At 43.9% G+C, this 21,163-nt stretch overlaps 1 protein-coding gene across 5 annotated transcripts in view; it reads left to right on the top strand.

The window, feature by feature from the left end:
• Positions 1-21,163, top strand: part of TFDP2 (transcription factor Dp-2) — a 179,088-nt gene that overhangs the window by 126,006 nt on the left and 31,919 nt on the right. For 3 of the 5 annotated variants that reach the window (XM_054040714.1, XM_054040715.1, XM_054040718.1), the window contains 3 exons: positions 5,949-5,996; positions 17,331-17,493; positions 18,916-19,062. In XM_054040714.1, coding sequence (XP_053896689.1) covers positions 5,949-5,996; positions 17,331-17,493; positions 18,916-19,062 — 358 coding nt within the window. The remainder of the gene's footprint in view (positions 1-5,948; positions 5,997-17,330; positions 17,494-18,915; positions 19,063-21,163) is intronic. The other 2 variants (XM_054040716.1, XM_054040717.1) reach the window with 2 other exon arrangements.

Genomic DNA, 21,163 nt, shown 5'->3' with positions numbered 1-21,163 from the left:
CAGCTTATTCTGGACTACCTCCTCCACCTTAGAGCCCAGGACCTGGCGCCCTCATAAGTCAAGGTGCACCTGGCGTCTATATTGGCCTTCCATCCGCCGGTGCAGGGCCACGCAGTATTCTCCCATGCTGTGACTGGCCGATTCCTTAAGTGGTTGGAGCGTCTCTTCCCATATGTTAGGCCCCCAGTCCCGCAGTGGGACCTAAACCTGGTGTTGGCCCATCTCACGGGGGCCCCGTTTGAGCCGCTAGCCACGTGCTCCTGGTCCCACCTCTTGTGGAAGGTGGTCTTAAGGGTTGCAATCACGATGGCCAGGCGGGTCTCGGAGCTCAGTGCCCTGACCTCCGAGCCCCCGTATACAGTGTTTCATAAGGATAAGTCCAGCTCCACCCACCCTCTTCATTCCTCCCAAAGGTGGTCTCCGCCTATCGCATGGATCAGGACATTTTTCTACCGGTCCTCTGCCCCAAGCCCCACATGTCCAGAGAGGAGCGCTGTCTCCACACGCTGGATGTGAGACAGGCTCTGGCTTTCTATCTGGAGTGGACTAAGCCGTTCAGAAAGTCCTCGCAACTGTTCACGGCGTTGGCTGAGCGCATGAAAGGTCGGCTGATCTCCACTCAATGGCTCTCCAACTGAATCACTTCATGCATCGGTACCTGTTATGACCTGGCGGGAATCCTTCCACCACCAATTGTGAAGGTGCACTCAACTCGGGCGCAAGCCTCATCGGCTGCCTTTTTGGCCCACGTCCCCATCCAGGACATTTGTAGGGCTGCCGCGTGGTCTTCAGTTCACACATTCACCTCGCACTATGCGATTGTCACCCAAACCAGGAATGATGCCAGGTTTGGCAAGGCTGTACTCCATCCCAAGAATTTATAAACTCCTACCAACCTCCAACAGATATGGCTTGGAATCACCTATTGTGGAATACACATGAGCAATCACTCAAAGAAAAGACAGTTACCTTTTCCGTAACTGGTGTTCTTCAAGATGTGTTGCTCATGTCTATTCCACATCCCGCCCTCCTTCCCCTCTGTCGGAGTTGTCTGGCAAGAAGGATCTGAGGTTGGGGGGAGCGCGCAGCACCCCTTATACCACGCCATGGAGGCGCCACTCCAGGGGTCACTGGGGCGCTCCACTATGGGTACTGTTAGGGGGAAAACTTACAGCACCGGTGCGTGTGGCGAGCACGCACACCTATTGTGGAATAGACATGAGCAACACATCTCGAAGAACACCAGTTATGGAAAAGGTAAATGTCTTTTTTTCTAACCAGTGATATGTATGTCAATAATATCTTCCCAGTTTTAAAGGTGGGGAAATGGAGGCATGGAAAGTTTAAGTGACTTGTCAAAGGGTACCCAGTAAGTCTGTGGCAGAAATGGGAATAGAATTTTTGTATCTATCCTGACTCTTGGTCCTATGTTTTAGCCACAAGGCCTGTTAAGCACTTTTTGCTCTGTGGCAGAAATGACAATCTGAACAGTTGACAAGTAAACTGCATGACCAGTTGGCCAAGTTTTTTTTATCTTCTGGAAGAGCAACTGATTCTGAATTTTTGGGGAGTAAATCCAGCATATGGCCATTGTTGAGCTAAGGGTAAGTCAGTAGGTTGGCCCTCTTATGTTTTTTGTCTTTTTCTATTAGTGTGTATGCTATTGTGATATTTGGATTATATGATAGCAGGGTATTTAGAGTGCCTGGTAAATACAAATTGACATTCAGATTTCTGTCATTCTGGTTGATATAGGAGACTCTTTTCTTTTCTACATCTAGTATTGAAGGACAGCCAGACTTCTGTGACTTGCAAAATTCTCTTGGTCTAAATGATTACTCCTAATCTGTTGATGTTCTGATTAAGATTCTAAAGTTCTGTGTCTGAATCTTACACTAGGTGTACATGTGCATCATGCATGCGAGATCAGATTCTTTTGAATAACAGAGTCTGTCAGGACTGCACATGCACCCTTTGCCTCCTCATGTTCTTACACAAGGGATTAAAGGTAGAGTGGCTCTGACCCTCTCTCAATTCCCTCTTATCACCCATGGCAGTGAGAAGGAACCTACCACCTGGCCAACACACTATTCTTCTTAGAGACTTTAAAACCATTTATGTCATCAAATTTCTAAAGAAATATTTATCTTGACAGAGAGAGAGAAAAGAAAAGTTACCGGGGACCCTCCTGTACACCTGGATGATGCATTTCATGCTAACCACCACACCTTGTGGCAAACTCCAAGTTTTAAGAGTTTAAACCTGGCCTCCTGTGAGTGACTGATCACCAAGGATGGACACAGTCAATGCCTCTTCTGCCTAGGGGAATGCCATCTCCCAGACAGATGCTCTGTGTGCAAGTCCTTTTCATCCAGGGACACCCAGCTCAAGCTATGTCTGCTAGAGCAATCGATGATGGTAACTTTGGACCCAGAAATGAAGATCACTATTAGAACAAGGCCAAATGAGCCAGCATTGGCCAGAGCTCCCTTGAGCACAAATCATACTCCAGATTCAAGCACTGGAGAGAAGGTTAAGAAAGCACCACCATAACTGGCACCAGTGACTTCAACACTGATTACTTCAACATCAGTGAAGTCTTCAACACTGAAAGCCTCGATAATGACAGTCTTGTCGTCAACTGCTCTGGCATCTGCACTGGTCTCTCTGACACAGACATCAAAACTGGCAACCATGCCTGTACGTAAAGACAACACTCACCTATAGAGACAGATGGAATCCAAATATAGTGTCAAATGTGAAGGGAGGTCTCAGAGGGAGGACACAAAACATCATTCCTTGAAGGATACAGCATCCGAGTCCTCAGTCAGACCAGGAACAGCACAGGGAATGAGAGACCCATAGCTGTCCATCTGGTGCACATGAAGTACATATGATTCACAGTGGGAACCAGTCATTACCAGTGTAAGGTACTGCCTTTCAGGCTCTCCGTGGCACCAAGAGTTTTTACAAAGTGCCTAGAAGTACCAGTGAAGTACCAGTGACCCATCTCAGAAGAAAGGGCATTCCCATTTACCCCTACCTCAACGATTGGTTGACTCAGGGCAGTTCCTAGAAGGAGATGGTGGCAAGCTTAGAATATGTCCTGTCCCTGTTCTCTGAGCTAAGGTGCCTACTACACAAAATTCTCTCTTAGCTCATCACGGATGATAAAGTTCATAGGAGCCTTGACTCCTAGATCAGTGAAAGCATACCTTCCTGAAGACAAATTCCTGTTGATGCAATAGCTATCACTCAGAACAGGGGGTTCCACATCAGTGTCCTGGAGCTCAGACACATCAGGCTAGCCTTCCTATCTGTTTTGCAGAATTCTGCAGTGACGATCCGGACGGACAACACATGTGTAATGCATTTCATCAACAAGCAAGGAGGCGCATGCTTGTCTCCTCTCTGTCTGGAGTCCATCAAGTTCTGGACAGGGTGCCACCAACACAGGATAATTCTGATGGCTCTTCACTTATGGAAGTTAACTGTGACCTGGCAGCCTTCCTGAGCAGACGATCTCTGTCCAACCACAAGCGGTCCCTGTGGAGATTAATCATAAAGGCTGGGGGGAGAGGGTTCTCACGATAAAACTGTTTACCACCAAGGACAACATCAAGCGTTCCAGAGGGGGCAAGAGCCTAGGCTCCTTGGCTGATGCCTGCCTTCTGCAGTGGTATCCAGCTCCCCTTTCCACCAGTTCCACTGATACCCAAAGTGATTTCCAAAATCAAGAGACAGCAGTGATCATTCTCATAGCTTCATACTGGCCAAGGCAGTTTTGGCTGGCAAACCTGCTGCAGCTGTCCATTCAGCTTCTGATTCAGCTCCCAGACTTCCTGGACCTCCTTTCACAGGAGCACAGTCAGATACTCCATTCTGACCTTAAGTCACTGCACTTGACAGGCTTGGATATTGGCTGGATAAAATCAGGGACTGCTCTAGAAAAGTCCAAAAGAGCCTGATATAGATCGGGAAGATGTCCACCAGAGGGACTTGTTTGTCAAAATGGAAGAGTTTCTTAATTTGAGCAGTCCAACTGGGCCTGGACCGTACGTAGGCTTCAGTACTGCAGAGCCTCAACTAGTTGGTGCATTTACAACACTCCAGCCTTACATTCAGCTCTGTTAAAGTCCACTTGGCAGCAATCTCTATTTGCTATCCACCTATACAGTCTTATTCAGTCTTCTCTCACTTGATAATGTCAAAGTGTCTCAGGGCCCAGTCAGAGAACCTATCTGCAACCTTAGTATTATCCTCTCAAGACTCATGGGGTCTCTCTTTGAGTCCCTTTCAGAATGCTGGTTGTCATCTCACTCGGAAGACTGTCTTCCTAGTTGCAATCACTTCAGCCAAGAGAGTGTGCAAGCTCCAAGGTGCTTGTGGCTGACCCTCCCTCCCCGGTGTTTCATAGGGTAAGATTTTAGCATCACCTTATCCATAAATACATCACCCAGCTAGTCTTAAAATTACATCTGAATCAAGCAAATCTACCAGTCTTCTTCCCAAAACCCCATTCTTACCTGGAGAGGAAGTTAAACACATTGAACATTTCCAGAGCCTGCCTTACTATGTTGACAGAAACAAATAGTTCAGGCTGTTTCCCTGTTTATTTCTGGCTGTTGCTGGCCACTCCAAAGTCCAGGCCATATCATCACAAAGGATATCTGGGTGGATAACATGTTGTATCTTACTGTGTTACCATTTGGCTGTGTACCTCTCCCACTGAACATCAAAACTCATTCCACCAAGCTTCAAGCAGCATCCTCTGCCTGCTTCAGGAATGTTCCAGTTTTAAAGATCTGCAAGGCAACCACATGGAGTAATCCACTCAATCTTGACAAGCATTATGCATTGGATTTAGCTGCCAGAGCAGATGCCAAATTTGGGGGAGCAGCGCTCTAATCCCTGACTGATGCAGCTGCTACACATGCCACCATCCAGCAGGGGTACCGCTTGCCAGACATTTACAGTGTGAGAGCCACACTAGACACGTACTCAAAGAAGGGAGAAGGGTTACTTAGCCTGCAGTAACTATGGTTCTTCAAGTTAATGTGGTCCATGTGGGTCCCATTAACCACCCTCATCCCTACTTTCAGAGTCCTCTGCTACCACAGGGCTCAAATTGCGAGGGAACTGAGTAAGGGTCACAACAACCCCACCCTTTATGCCCAATCACAAGAAGGCACGTGGTGCATGCACAACCCCACTAGATTCTACTGTTAAATAAATCCATTTGCGCATGCATGCGCACCTATAGTAGAATGCACACTGATTGAGTATACATACAGTTAGTATAGGGTAAATATCTGTTCTTTCTTAAATTGTAGGACCTTGCTATATTACAAAGATATAAGTTGGATGATATGTGAATACATTATCCATCATAAAATCTTAATACTTAATATTTTTTTCATCTTTTCATCTGTAGATCTCAAAGTGCTTTATAAAGGGAACCATTATCATCTCCTTAAGATGAGAAAAACCAAGGCACAGATTTTAAGACTGGGATTTTCAAAGGCGCCTGAGGAACTTAGCGACTCAAATCCACTGAATTTCAGTGGGATTTGGTTGTCCAGCTCCCTTAGGCACATTGAATAATGCCAGCCCAAGTGACTTGCCTGAGGTCACGCAGCAAATCAATGGCAAACCTGGGAATAGAACCTATGTTTCGTCATTCCCTCTATGATATTCTGTTCTCTGCACCATGCTGCGTCCAAAATTATAACTGTTTCTCACTTAAATTTTGTCAGGTGATATTTGCATTATTTTTCTCTCATTATAGTTTCCATAGTACATTTAACTATACTTAAAAATGAAAGATTTTTTTAAATGCTCAAGTCCAAGGCTGTTAATATTCCTATATACAAAATGTATATATTTTCTTGGTCCCTGCATAAAAGAAAGATGTTATATTTAAAAAAAAAATGTTTCCTTCTCCCTAGGGACAGAAAACGGGCTCGGGAATTTATAGAATCTGATTTTTCAGAAAGGTGAGTATTGCTGAATGTGTGTTCTGTATGTATATTTGTAACCAGATTTACTTTCAGTTCCAACTTGAGAGGGAGAGATGTCGAGTTCCAACTTGCAGTGGTTTTCCATTACTCTTATTCCTTAGCTAAACTGCTTTAGTTAGACTAGTATGTCTGTAGTCATCAAAGAGACAAAAAAGAGAACCATTAAAAATAAATGAAACACTTTCCCAGAAGTGGGATGGTTCTGGTTTTCTATGTAACAAACACAGGTGTTAAATTATGTTTCTTCTTCGAGTACTGTCCGTATGGGTGCCCTACTCCAGCTGTCTTCATGTCCTTGCACCTCAGATCAGAGATTTTAGGTAGCAGTGTCCGTTCAGCCCGCACATGCACTCTTCCCATCTTGTGCTCTGCCTCAGTGCAGGGTAGCCACCCTCAGTTCCCTGCCTTTCGCCCGAGACAGAGCCTTAGCAGAGTCTGATTTCAGAGTTCATTATCTATATCTTACTTTTGTTTTGCAGTTAATAGTGTAGTTCTTAGAGTTTCCGTTAGTGTTAATACTCCCCTTCTTTTTTTTTTTTCTTCTCTTTATTTTGTTGTTAGAATATCTAACTTCCTGTCCTTAGTTAGTTCTTCTTTGTTTCTTCTCTCTTGGGAAGTGAACCTTAGAAAGGATATGCCCGGATTCCCCATGTTTAAATATTCTCTCTCTTGTCGAGAAGCCATTCCAGCCAGTGATGAACATTCCTGCTGCATTCGCTGCCTCAGAGAATCACACGTGCCTCAAAAGTGCACTTTTTGCATGAAACTAAAATGAATGTGTAAGAAGAACCGCGAACTAAAATTGAGATGCCTCATAATGGAAAGTTCACTCAGACCAACCTCTGACCCCAGCCCTGGGACCACTCCTGTATTGTGGTCTTTGACTAAGTCAGTTCTATCAATATCCTCGGCTCAACACTCTCCGGTGACTTCAAAGAGGAAATCTTTGTATTCCTCTTAAAGAAGCGGGCTACAAGTCCCCTGAGAAGAGAGAGAGATATCAGACCAGGTCAATCACCTCAGTACCAACCGACCTATGGCTGGGTACCCACAAGGCTGCAGGCTCCTCAGTACCGGTACCACCAATAAGTCTAAAGACTCTAAGGGCGTAGACTCGGGAAGATCAGTACCATCAGGGGAAAGGAGTGGTAGAGAGCAATATAGCTCCTCCAAAGCAGCACCACGGAGTCCTCTTGGACCTCTGTACCAAGTACTTCGGCTCCACAGAAGACCAGAACAACACCTACTGGCCATTCATTGGAATGCAGAAGATTTCTGGTACCATCGTCTCCGTCTACATCAGCGTCTACTGCTCATCTTACCTCAGCGATACCCACCGCTACTGCAGGAATTTAATTTTTCTGAAGACTTACTAATCTCAGAGTACTCGGCACTGACATGATCTCGATACTGGCCATATCTCGGTCCCCTGACTTATGTGCGGTACTGGGGCAATCTCCCCCAGCATCCATGACTATTTCACCTCTGTCAAGCGACGATGAAAAGGATGACGATGATTTTTATTCAGTGTCTGTGGAAGGCTCCCCATTACAATATCAAGAAGCCAGCCACCCAGAAATCGCTACAACCCCAGTTTACCGCCATGGGAGGCACGGCTCACCCAGTTGGTATGAAGAAGAACAGGAGTACTTGTGGCACCTTAGAGACTAACTAAGGTACTCCTGTTCTTCTTTTTGCGGATACAGACTAACACGGCTGTTACTCTGAAACCAGTTGGTATGGACACCCTTGGGTGTCCCCACCTACGCACTTAGCACCGCCTCAGTGGCCCTACTGGGACCCTCGGGTGACCTATAAACACCAGTTCTCAAGGGCATCTCGTGTCACCCAAAGGGATAGAGGAAGACAGTCTCCTTCAGCTTCTCTATCCAGACCTCCTGATCCTCAAGAGAAGATATTTAAAGAACAGGAAGTGAGACTAGATAAGGAGGTTACTCCTGTGACCAACATCTCTTCGTCTCTCCTGATGCCTTCCCCACCAACCCTGGCAGATGACTTCAGATAGTTTCAAGATCTCATTAAGAGAGTAGCAAACTCGGTACAAATTTCGCCCGAAGAAGTCACAACATAAGCTGCTGGACATCCTACATACATCTTCATCAGCTTGCATTGCGCTCCCTGTCAATGAGGCCTTGCTCAACCCAGTGAAAACTATATGGCAGACACCAGCCAAAATACCTCCCACATACAAAAGAGCAGACAAAAAATATTGTGTTCCCTCTAAGGACATGGACTTCTTATTTTCTCGCCCATCCCTGAATTCCCTTGTTGATGCTGTAAATGAACATGGCAGACAGCACCCCGCTAAATCGGCACCTGATGACAAGGACTGGAAATGACTGGATTTATTTGGAAGGAAATCATATTAATCAGTGACAATTTAGGATTGCTAATTACCAAGCCCTTATGGCAAAATACAATCATGTCAACTACTCTAAGTTAAATGGCTTCATCGAACATCTCCTAACTGATCAAAGAGAACAGTTTTAGGCAATCATTGCCTAGGGTCAACTACTTGCAAGGACATAGTTGCAGGCCTCTCTGGACATTGCTGGTACAGCTGCTCACTCCATCTCAACCGCAGTGGTCATGCAGAAAGCTTCATGGTTTCACCTTTCCGGCTTTCCAAAGAGGTACAATCCACTTTGGAAGACTTTCCATTTGAAGGATCCAAGTTATTTGGAGAAAGAACAGAAGAATCCCACCACACATTAAAAGACTCCAGAGCCATGTTGCATTCCTGGGGAATTTACACACCTACCAAAAAAAAGGAGATCTATAAAGTCACGGTTGGCACAGAGATCCCGGCTGGCTGAGTTCCCTCCTCCCCAGAAGCATTATGAACCCCATCGGAAAAGACAACAACGATAAAAGCAAAGATCACTACCCACAATCTTCAGCATCACAACCATCTACATCTAAAAACCAATTTTGATATATTGGTCGAGGCCCCAAGTTTACCCCACACACACGCTTTTATTTGCTGCTACAACCCAAACATCTCCACCTCTTTGGCGACCCGCCTTACTCTTTTTTTCGTCAAAACTGGGAACGTATAATCACAGATAAGTGGGTATTGGAGATCATCTCCACGTGATATTCAGTCCACCCTCCCTCCCCATCCCTCTTCAGGGATCCTTTTCATGAGCACTTTTTATGTCAGGAAACAAACTGTCTTCTGAACCTAGATGCTATAGAACCAGTTCCTACTCAACACCAAGGGAAGGTTTTTATTCCAAATACTTCCTGATACCTAAAAAGAACAGCAGTTGGAGACCCATTCTGGATCTAAGGTCACTCAAGAGATTTGTAAAGATACAACACTTCAAAATGGTTACTTTGGCATCAGTAATCCCATCTCTGGACCAAGGGGAGTGGTTCTCTGCCCTCAACCTACAAGATGCTTACTTTCAAATCATAATCCAGTCATCACACAGGAAGTTTCTAGGAATCTTTCTGGATCAAGACCATTTTCAATACAAAGTGCTCCCATTCGGCCTATCATCTGCACCGAGAGTGTACTCGAAGGTCCTTTCTGTGGTAGCAGCATACCTTCGTAAATTAGGAGTTATGATATTCCCGTATCTAGATGATTGCCTGCTCAAAGTACGTTCCTTTGACAACACTGGGAGAGTCACACAAGTCTATGAATCTATTCCTACAGCTGGGACTACAACTAAATGTCCAAAAGTCCACTTTAACCCCAGTACAACATCTGGAATTCATAGGGGCCTACCTAGATGCAGTAGAAGCAAAAGGTCCTGCCCAAAATAAGAAAAGAAAGGGCCAGGGTTATTCTTATAGTTCCAACATGGCCAAAACAGACATGTTTCCATACCTTACTCAAATGGCAATTTTCCTGCCAAACACTCTCCAGCCCATTTCTCACTTCCTCTCTCAAGATGCGGGACTGATCTTCCACCCCAATCTTCAGGTTCTTCACCTCAGCGGCTCCTCGGGGTTCCAAAGTTTAGAAATGAACTGCTCTGAGGATGTAAAGGAGGTGATGTTACATAGCAGAAAACTAACTACTCATCCATCACACATACATTCAAAAATGGAAGAGATTACAACTCTGGTGTGACTCAAGACACATTACCTCTACATCCTCTCCACTACCACTTGTGCTAGCCTACATCCTAGATTCTAGGACCTAGAACTAAAAAAGTCAGGATTATCTCTAAGCTAAATGAAGGTACATCTCACAGCCATCACCGCCTTTCATCATAAAATAGACGGTTATTCTGTGTTCGTTTATCCTACAACAAAAAGGTATCTCAAGGGTATGGGTAACCTTTTCCCACAAATCAGATGTCCTACACCAGCATGGGACCTCAACATTGTCCTCAAGTGCCTTATAAGGTCTCCCTATGAACCTGTGGCTGCTTGCTCTCTTCTACATCTTGCTATGAAAACCGTTCCTAGTGGCCATCATGTCTGCTCGGACAGTGGGAGAGATAGGGGCACAAATGGCATACCCCCACCCCCATTTTCAAAGACAAGATTGCCTTAAGACAAAACCCTAAATTCATACCAAAAATCCCATCGGACTTCTACGTAAATCAGTTTATCCACCTCCAAGCCTTCTTTCCCAAACCACACCAGGACAAAAGGGAGGCAACATTACACACACTTGATGTCAAGAGAGTATTAGCCTTCTATTTGAATAGGACAAAACCTCTCAAAAAATCTCCCAGACTATTCCTCTCCATTGCAGACAGATCTAAGGGATCCCCAATCTCTAAACAAAGACTCTCTAGATGGATATTGGACTGCATTACCTATTGCCATCGCTCTCATAACCTTCAGCCTCCTTCTGGAATACTGCTGTAGACTCACCATAGGTATACTACTCAAAGAAGAAGAAAGGGTTACTCACCTTATGCAGTAACTGTGGTTCTTCAAGATGTATGTCCTTGTGCGTGCTCCACTACTTGCCTTCCTCCCTCTGCTTTGGAGTTCTTATCAATGAGCTCTGTGTTAGAGAAGGAACTGAAGGCAGTTCACCCAAACAATGTAGACTCACCATTTACAATTATATAAACACTGAGGCAGAGCATGAGATGGGGAGAGCACATGTGTGGGCAGAACGACACTACTACCTAAAATCTCCAATCTGAGGCACACAGACGTGAATACACCTAGAATGGAGCACCCATAGGGGGACACATCTCAAAGAACCACAGTTACTACACAAGATGAGTAACTCTTTCTTCACTTCACTTCCAAAAACGTCTCTTGCATTTATTTGTTTTAGTACCCACACTCGTCCAGTTTCATTAACTGGATCAAATAAATTATTTCTGCTTATTCTTTCCCTTCTCCATCTCCCCATCTTTTCCAGTGTAGTTTTGTACACTTTTCCTTTTAAATCCATGCAAAGTATATGTGTGAGGTCTACAAAGCAATTTAAAAGCAGTGGCCATTTTTCTATAGCTTGCTAGCATTGACAGTCTCGGGGGACCAAATTCTGCCTTCTGAGGCGTTTCCGCAGATCCCTTCCAAAATGAATGGAAGAATTTGGCTTTATGGCTATTAGTTTTGTAAACCAATAGGTTGCCCTGAAATATATTGGTAGACTGACCAAGTTGTGAAACTGGCATAAAAACTTTTAAAGTGACATAAAGACCTAAAGTATTAATCTGTCCTTTAATATTTATCTATTGAAATAGGATTCCAGATTTTTATTATGCCCAGAAATGCTGAGTACAGCGCTGGCACAGACTGCCATTCCAGAATGTAACTAATGCATTAGATGAAAAGCATTCTTGCTTCCAAGTTTCCATATTAACGTGACTGTCAAGGAATAATAATAATACTGTTATAGCCTAGCTTGTCCTAGTCTATTTCAGCTATATTATGTAAATATTTTTCTTCTCTCACATTGGGAATGTCTTAAATATTTCAAGTCAATACTTAATAAAAGGTGTAATTGAGGATTTTACAAGTGGGGGAGAGGCAGTCATATTTCACAGGTTAAGGTCAATATATTCTGCATCATTTTCTTACGTAGTGCAAAATTAATGCTGCAGTGAAAATCCTGTCCCCTTTCGAGAATTCAACTACAAGACATAAAATTGCCAATTGTATTAATTTACAATTATCATCCCATTTGTTAGCCTAATTGAGATGCTTAGAAAAGTGAGAGCAGGTCAGCTTCTGTCTCTGTGTGTGCTCTACAATGAGTTTGGCTAGCTTTTGATCAAGATATGGTAAAGATAATTTTTTGGTCAGGATTTGGAATTATGTACTTATTAACTCTGATGAAGTTCCCTGAGTATATACATCCTGGCAAATATTGAAGCAGCCTTAAATTCTTTCTCCCCCACACCTCCGAAACATAATTTTGTTAGAAATTGGGTTAGACAGTCATAATGGTTCTATTTCAGGGGTGGGCAAACTTGTTAGCCTGAGGACCCACATTGGGGTATGGAAATTGTATGGCGGGCCATGAATGCTCACGAAATTAGGGGTAGGAGTGCCGGAGGGGATGAGGGCTCCAGCTGGGGGTATGGGCTCTGGGGTGAGGCCAGAAATGAGGAATTCAGGGAGCGGGAGGGGGCTCCAGGTTGGGGTAGGGGGGGTGAGGGCTCTGGGGTGGGGCTGGGGATGAGGGGTTTGGAGGGCAGGAGGGAGATCAAGGCTGGGGCAGCGGGTTGGAGTACGGGGGAGGGGTGTGAAGGCTCCGGCTGGGAGTGCGGGCTCTAGGGTGGGGCCGGGGATGAGGGGTTTGGGGTGCAGGAGGGTGCTCCGGGCTGTGACCGAGGGGTTCAGAGAGCAGGATCAGGGATGGGGCAGGCTGTTGGGGCACGGGGTGGGGGGTGAGGGCTTTGGGGTGGGGCTGAGGATGAGGGTCTTGGGGTACAAGGGGGGGCTCTGGACTGGGATTGAAGGGTTCAGAGGGTGGGCGGGGGATCAGGGTTAGAGTAGGGGGAGGGGTGTGAGGGCTGTGGCTGGGGGTGTGGGCTCTAGGGTGGGAACGGGGATGAGGTGTTTGGGGTGCAGGAGGGTGCTCTGGGCTGTGACCGAGGGGTTCAGAGAGCGGGATCAGGGATGGGGCAGGCTATTGGGGCACGGGGTGGGGGGTGAGGGCTCTGGGGTGGGGCTGGGGATGAGGGGCTTGGGGTACAAAGGGGGGTTCTGGGCTGGGATTGAGGGGTTCAGAGGGTGGGAGTGGGATCAGGATTGGGGTACAGAAGAGGGGTGGGAGGGCTCCGGCTGTGGGTTGCGGTCTCTCAGGTGGGGCCGGGGATGAGGGGTTTGGGGGGTGCAGGAGCGTGCTCCGGGCTGTGACCGAGGGGTTCGGAGAGCGGGATCAGGGATGGGGCAGGCTATTGGGGCACGGGGTGGGGAGTGAGGACTCTGGGGTGGGGCTGGGGATGAGGGGCTTGGAGTACAAAGTGGGGCTCTGGGCTGGGATTGAGGGGTTCAGAGGGTGGGAGGGCTCTGGCTGGGGGTTGTGGTCTCTTGGGTGGGGCCAGGGATGAGAGATTTGGGGTGCAGGAGGATGCTCCAGGCTGGGACCGAAGGGTTCGGAGAGCTGGGAGGGGTATCAGAGATGGGGCAGGCTGTCGGGGGTGGGGTGAGGGCTCTGGCTGGGGGTGCAGTCTCTGGGGTGGGGCTGGGTTTAAGGGGATTGGGGTACAAGAGGGGGGTTCTGGCTGGGATCAAGGGGTTCGGAGGGGGGGAGGGGGATCAGGGCTGTGGCAGGGGGCTGGGGTGTGGAGAGGGGGGATCAGGGGTGCGTGCAGGCTCTGGGCAGCGCTTACTGCAAGCAGCTCCCGGAAGCATGTTCCCCCTCCAGCTCTGAGGCGCAGCCGGAAGGCTCTACGCACTGCCCCGTCTGTAGGCGCCATCCCTGCAGTTCCCATTGGCCAGGAACAGCAGCCAATGGGATCTGTGGGGGACGGTGCCTGCGGGTGGGGCAATGCGCAGAGCCGTCTGGCCATCCCTCCGTGTACTACATAGGAGCCGGAGGGGGGTCATGCCGGCTGCTGTCTGGGAGCTGCGCGGAGTGGGGTAAGCTCCTGACCCTGCTCCCCGGCTGGAGCACTGGAGCAGGGCAAACTCCCGATCCCTGGCGGGAGCTGAGGATCAGATTAAATGGTCTGATGGGCCGGATGTGGCCCGCGGGCTGTAGTTTGCCCACCCCTGTTCTATTTTACTGTTTTAGGCAATTGTGGATTGGTACCCTACTATAATTTCACATGGTTCTCCTAAGGGTTTATTTTGACATTATACTTCTTAGTAGCTGCATATTTTGTTGAGCCATTGCTAGTTTATGATATTTTGGCTATTTGTGAGATTCTAGTATGGTATTCTTCCCAAACTGCTGGCGCAAGCCTTGCTTCCCCCTAGTTTCAATTTTATATAAAACACACTTCTATGGGGCCAATAGAAAATGTTTCCACAATTTAAAAAAATCCAGTGAAAACACTTTTTAAAAAAAACAAACACTCCCCAAATAAACCACTCCCCTGCTGTTTGAATCCCAGACATTATACCACTAAAACCTGGAAGTGAAACCTCAGAGAGATTATCATGGTCCAATCTATAAGAAATGCAAAAAGTAAACTAAGAATCATAATGAGTGACAAATAAATTGGATTTTTTAAATTTTTGCTTCTAATAATCTAAAAAAGTTAGTTAATATAGATCAAGAAGTGTTTGTTTGCAAAACGTTTAAATTGAAAGCATCCTTTTAACAGTGGAAAAAATTGTCCCTTGAAACATATATGTTGAAATACATAGTTTATGGATGATAAATGCAACTGATTTTGTTTACATTGGGTTCATTGCCATAACATAAAATCTTGATCTTTTGTTGGGAGAGGGAAGGGAGTAGAAACAGTTTAATTTGTATTCATTTGTAATATTGTTATTCAAATAGAATTCTCTGGGGCATTAGAATCTCACGTGCAGCAGATATATGAACCCTGGACATCAGTAGCCAGTAGTTGAATCCATTGTTGGCAGTAATCAGAGTTAAATTCACTGGCATCAAAGCCTTATGACAGATCTCTGATTAAACTGAATATGTGCTTTATTGTGCAATACTGATTGCTGAGTCTTTTTGTTTTAAAGATATTATGATTAATTATGTCCGTTTTTAAGCACAATAAAACATAAGTTTATCTCCTTACTGGTCTTCCTAGTACAAAAATGGCTTCCAGGCACTTCAGGACTTGAGTGAGCACCAAGTAATGCTCTCTTTTGTTCATGCTATTTCTTAGACAAAATGTTGTGAAATTGTTTGGAGACCAAGAAGAATTCAAATAAATCTTTTTGCAACTAAGTGTCCTGATATGTCAAAATATTAACATTATATAGCAGTCACTGGGATCTAGATGGAAGTCTTATAACAAGTTGCTTCTCTAGAAAGTTAACGTTTTAGTTCCAGAATGAAGTGCTATATTTCTATGACCTACTTTTTGCTTTTATCAAGAACCTGTTGCTGCTGCTTTTTGTTGTTGTTGGAAATACAGTGATATGTTGGTTTTTGCAGCCCCTGGCAGGCAGAAGGCTATCAGGTTTCTTGGGTAGCATGCACAAGATTGGCAACTATTACACCCTTTAAAAAAGCGAGCATATGCTTGCCCCTGTACTGGCCCTGTGTTTCCTGATAAAGCATAAATTGCCCTCTATGCTCAGCCATTCTTCTTTGGTATAATCCCATCCCCCTTCACACCTGGCTCTCAAGTGATGCAATCACCATGAATCTGTCTGCATCCTGCAAGGATATGCATGGGAGGAAAAATTGCTCCTGGTGCAATCCATCACAAGAGAACAGCTAGAAACTGTCCCATAATATAAAACAAAAATGCTGTTTACCCTGTTAAACAACAACAATCTTTTTCCCATTTAAAAAATTCATAATATGTCATTGGGAATTTTGCAGGAGTGCAGGATCAGACCCAACAATTGCATTATATCACAGGTCTGAAGAGCTCTAAAAATTTAATTGTTTTCAACATTGGTTTCCATTTAGTCCTACATAGGAAGTATGCCCTTCCTCAGATACCCCGCATGTTTGATCAAAAGAAAAATAAACTATTGTACCACTTGGAAACTTTACTTATTTCTTTACGTAGAAAAGGCTTTCAATAAATACAAGGCATGGAGTTTCCGTTACAGTTAGACCAGTAAAAGCTAGGTCTGCCAGGAAAATCTTCTTGCTTATAACTGATCTTTTACTGATGTTAATTTAGAAGGAATTTGTAGACAAATTATTTTGCACTAGAGCAAGCTTCCTTTGCCACTCCGACTATTCTAGTAATCTTGATGTTCTGGGGGAAGGGGTCGGGGAGAGATTGTGTTCACCTTTTGCAAAAATTCATATTAAAACTGTTTCCTAATATATCCAAGTCTTTTGAAATCACATTCTGTGGGAACAATCAGATCTATCTTGTATACTGCACATAGGGCCTTAACCAACATTCGTTGAAGTAAATGAAAAATATTCTATTAACTTATTTGGATGCTAGATTGGGCCTATAACTCACTTATTCTTAGTGACATTTTAATGCATGCCTCCATCTACTTGTTTAGCTACTCTGGCAAGGAATTTGTAACTAATTTTTGTTGATAGCTGAATACTTCAGTCAGGCACCTAGCAACTGCTGAAGATGGGTTTATCTCTGACTTAGTTAGCTCAGTCAAATGTGAAACTTATTGTGAAGATTTAAAATGGAAAATCTATATACTGTGTCAGAAATCAATACTCTTTTAACTAATACTTTCTCACTGTCAAGTGTTTATTAGTAGTATTAGACATTGCCTTTGGAGAACAAGACACTATCCCATGTTAATATAATAAAGTCTGTAGCAGAAAGGGCTTCTCAATGGTAAAAGTGGGGCTAGGCCTAGATAGTGGCACTATGCTCTCAACACACACACAAGATGACCATTTCACAACTTTTGGTGGGCTTATTTGATGCTCATTATCCACATGATAACTGTGGGATTGGGCCTGAAGAGGTTTAATATATGTTATTCAGTTCATATTTGTGCCTAATACTGTGTTTCCTGTACACCCAGAATTCCTGTTAATTTCAGTGCTACTTTGAAGGTTATCACATCCTCCTTTACATCATCATTTTCCATTTCACAGTTCAAAATTATAAAAATGCCTTTCCTGACCATTAAAACCTTCATAAAAATGTGATACCTAATGTCGGACACTAGCCATCTCACATTGCAAAGCCTGCTAACAAGCTTGACGTTTTGCTTCCTAACCAGAAGAATTTACAAACAGTCATAATCTCAAAATGACTTATTTTCCTCCCATAGTAAAAGAAGCAAAAAAGGAGATAAAAATGGAAAGGGTCTGAGGCATTTTTCAATGAAAGTATGTGAAAAAGTCCAGCGAAAAGGAACAACGTCCTACAATGAAGTAGCTGATGAACTGGTATCAGAATTCACAAATTCTAATAGCCACTTGAGTACAGATTCGGTAAGGAAATGTGATGTTAATTTTTTTATTTTACAGCTATACTGTCATATCCTGTCACAGTTCTCTTAGAATTCTACGCTTGTTTCTGCCTTGACTTATCATGTTCCACTGTCTCTTTCAAACAAATGTGTCTCAGGGCTATAGAGCTAGGCCTAGACCATTTCCAAAAATATCAACATGCAGTATATAAAATAGGTTCCATTTTAAATATAGAATTAATACCACTGAATACCCTTTAAAATACAACAAAATACAGAGACAACAGGCTGCCTTAAAATTGCCTTTTAAAAGATTCTACTCACATTCCACCCCAAGTAACTGAGAGTCTGAGGTGCTTCGGTCTCCCTGAAATGGAGGACACCTGTCTCAAATGCACAAGTTGTAATAACTAGGCCAACTGTAGTCTTAATTATGTGTACACAAAACTGCACAAGTTATTACATCAGATTAATCATTTTTGTCATGATGGAAATACAATTGAAAAATCAATTTCTGAAGAAATAATTGTGCTATAGGATATAATCATATTTTGATTGGTTGTTATTAATATATAGGAGTTTGAGCAATTCAGGCAGTAAATTAATTGCCAGGATAAAAACATAATTAGGGATTATTTTATTTTCTGGTTAACTTGGGTCATGTTAACAGAGAATAATAATTAGTTTGGCAGGGCTAGAGGAGGTCCTTTGTGAGGGTTTGGAATATTAATTTTAGCCTATACATATGAAGAGTAGAGAAAAGCAACCTAAACTAAACAAAAATACTGTGCATTCTCTTAACTCAGCAGTTTGAAAGTCCAAATGGTAAAAAACGCTCTTCTCCATGAACACATTGTTATACATATTTAAAAATTGGTTTCATTACAACTCATTTCTTAAAGACAGTTATTTGTTTTAAAAATGCATATAGCTGTAATTTTAAGGATACTCATCCAGCTACTAGTTTGGAATCTTTTACAATGCTGATACATTCTCCTTTTGTATCAAAAGTACTCTACTTTATGCACTTATGACGTTTTGAGAACGATCTGCTTCAGTTTTAAGTGATTTTTTTTTAAATGATGTATTCTATTATATTGGCTCAAGCATGTAAGGGGGACAAGATTAAGCCTAACAATATTTTTTTAATATGCAACATCAAGAAGCAGATAGTGTATATTCTATTGTATTCACTGTTTCTGAGTGATCTCCCAGCTTTCATTCAAACACCTTACTTAGTGTTTTATTCAACACAATAGCATAAATTAAAGCATATGTTTTAATGCCATATTGACTTCAGCTGCCATTTTCTTTTATTCATATATTGTCTTCATGTCACTTGCAAACCTATAAAGGGAAATTTCAAGCGGCATCTTAACTTCTAGCTTTTGCAGTGGTCTTGGCCTAATTAATACTGCAGTGCTTCTTTTTTTTTTTTTTTTAGCAGGCTTATGATCAGAAGAATATTAGGCGGAGAGTTTATGATGCCCTCAATGTGCTGATGGCAATGAACATCATTTCAAAAGAGAAAAAGGAAATCAAATGGATTGGCCTTCCTACAAACTCAGCTCAAGAATGTCAAAACCTAGAGGTAAGTGGAGGGGAGGGGAAATCCCTTCAGTTGCAGATGACGTCCTGTGGTAATGGAGAAGTGTCGCTTTGGAAAGAGTGTGTGTGTTTATATTTGCATAATAAATGTTTAAAAATATGAACTTTAAAAAAAAATCTAATTGCTTTTTATTGTTGCTTTGATATTTAAATCCTCACTGAAATGTTTCTGTGTATATTCTAAGTATAACTATAGTATACTTGATACCAATCTAAAAATCCTGTTTGCCTGACAAAAATAAATATCAATGAAGGCAGGCAGGGTGTAAAAGGGCATTCACCCCTTGAGTGTCTCCAAGCAGCAGGTACAGTATTGCAATCCTTTTCCTGTTCCTGGCACCCCCTGTAGGACATCTGTCTACCTCTGCCAGTCTTCTGTAGCTTGGTCTTGTGTCTGTGTCACAGTCCAAAATTAACCCTTTCCGGGATAGCAAAGAGTCCAACAAATAAGCAGTGTATCTGCCCTCACCAGGGTCTTCAGCTCTGGCTCTTGGACTTTATATTCAGCCCTTCACTTGGGTTTCCAAACAAGCCCTCTCCCCTTCTTTGGTCTTAGGTTACGCTTGTCCTCCCTTTCTCAGAGTTTACACCACTTTGCCAGTGGGGGAACCAGGGCTCATCCATTACTCTGGGTTCCAGGCAGGCACCCCTGTGAACAGCAACAACGGTAGTGCTAAATTTTTTGCTGCTACTTCCTTGGGCTTCCTCCCACCTGGCCCGTCTTATCTTAACCCTTAGCTGAAGGACAATGTTCTCAAGTCCCTCTGTCCCCGCAAACCCAGATATGCAAATGTGGCAGAGATAAACCCTGGATAATCCACAGGCTCCTTTGGGCAGAGAGGAATACCCATCCATGGTCCTCTGGGCCCAGCCAGAGGCCGCCCTGCTAGGGCACTACAGGTACTTTTATCTGAGCCTGCTGGGCTCAGATAACTGTTGCTAGTCCTCCTAGCTCTTGGAGTGCCAGGTCTCTCTAGTCTCCAAGATGGCTGCTCCAGAGAGGACTTTCTAGGCAGGCCTAGAGGACTCAGTGTCACTGCTCCATTCCTCCTACATCATTGCTTCCTGACACGGAGTGTAGTAAGACTGTGGGGCCTCCTGTAGGGAGCTGCAAAGGCCAGATACACCCATCACACAGGGCATTAGGATGTAGGTTAATAGCAGTCTGAATCAGTCATAAGTGTAATATGGGCAATTTGTGTCAATGCTTTGGTTACTGACCGCAGAGAAATGGCATTGTTTGAAAGCAGTGCTCAGATATCTTCCATGGATCAGTGAGGAGACACTCACTGCAGCTGGAGCTAAGAAAAAAAGTGAGGCTACAATTTGAGACTTCAAAGACATGTTTGTCGAGAGTAAAAGGAAAGGCTGAATGGGTTTCACATCGGAACTTCATCAAGTCATTCTGTAAGAAAGATACAGAATCCTGGAAGTAGACTCAGGCAGGTAATTTAGAACAGGCTGCCACCAGGCACAATTTCCACATCTTCTATTGAACTCTGCAGTGTTTGCAGGGAAAGGTGGCATCAGCTTTCCTAGCTAAGAAGTATGATGACAGCATCAGCCAGAGTCTGAAGGATCAGTTATATCAATGGGAAGATCATTTCACGATGCTCCTCAATTGTCTGCTGCCTGCTGTCCCTATTCCATTTGAAGATGAGCAGGAAGTTCCAGTAGAGCTTCCAGTAAAGCTACCTTCCTTCATCCAAGAAGAGATGGAAATCACAGTCCACAAGTTGAAGTCTGAGAATGCACCAGGGGTTTGTAACATCACTGCACAGGCTCTTCCAGGTCATCTGGAACTCTGATATCATACCTGATGAATGGAAGAAGGGTGTTATTCTGCTTTGTTCAAAAAGGGCAATGAAGCTGAATGTAGCAACTAAAGAAATATTAAGCTGTTGTTGGTCTCAGGGAAAGTCTTTGCTTCTGCGTTAATATCTCAAATCAATGATGCATTTCATGGCATAGGCTGGGATGCTGAGTGTGGGTTTAGATCTGGTCATTCCATTGTTGACCAGATATTTAACTTTAGACAGCCTTTTGAGAAAATGGCTGAATATGATAAACTGTGCACAGCACTT

Source organism: Malaclemys terrapin, chromosome 9, assembly GCF_027887155.1.
Source record: "Malaclemys terrapin pileata isolate rMalTer1 chromosome 9, rMalTer1.hap1, whole genome shotgun sequence".
NCBI classification, from domain to species: domain Eukaryota; kingdom Metazoa; phylum Chordata; order Testudines; family Emydidae; genus Malaclemys; species Malaclemys terrapin.
This window is presented reverse-complemented; position numbering and strand designations above follow the sequence as displayed.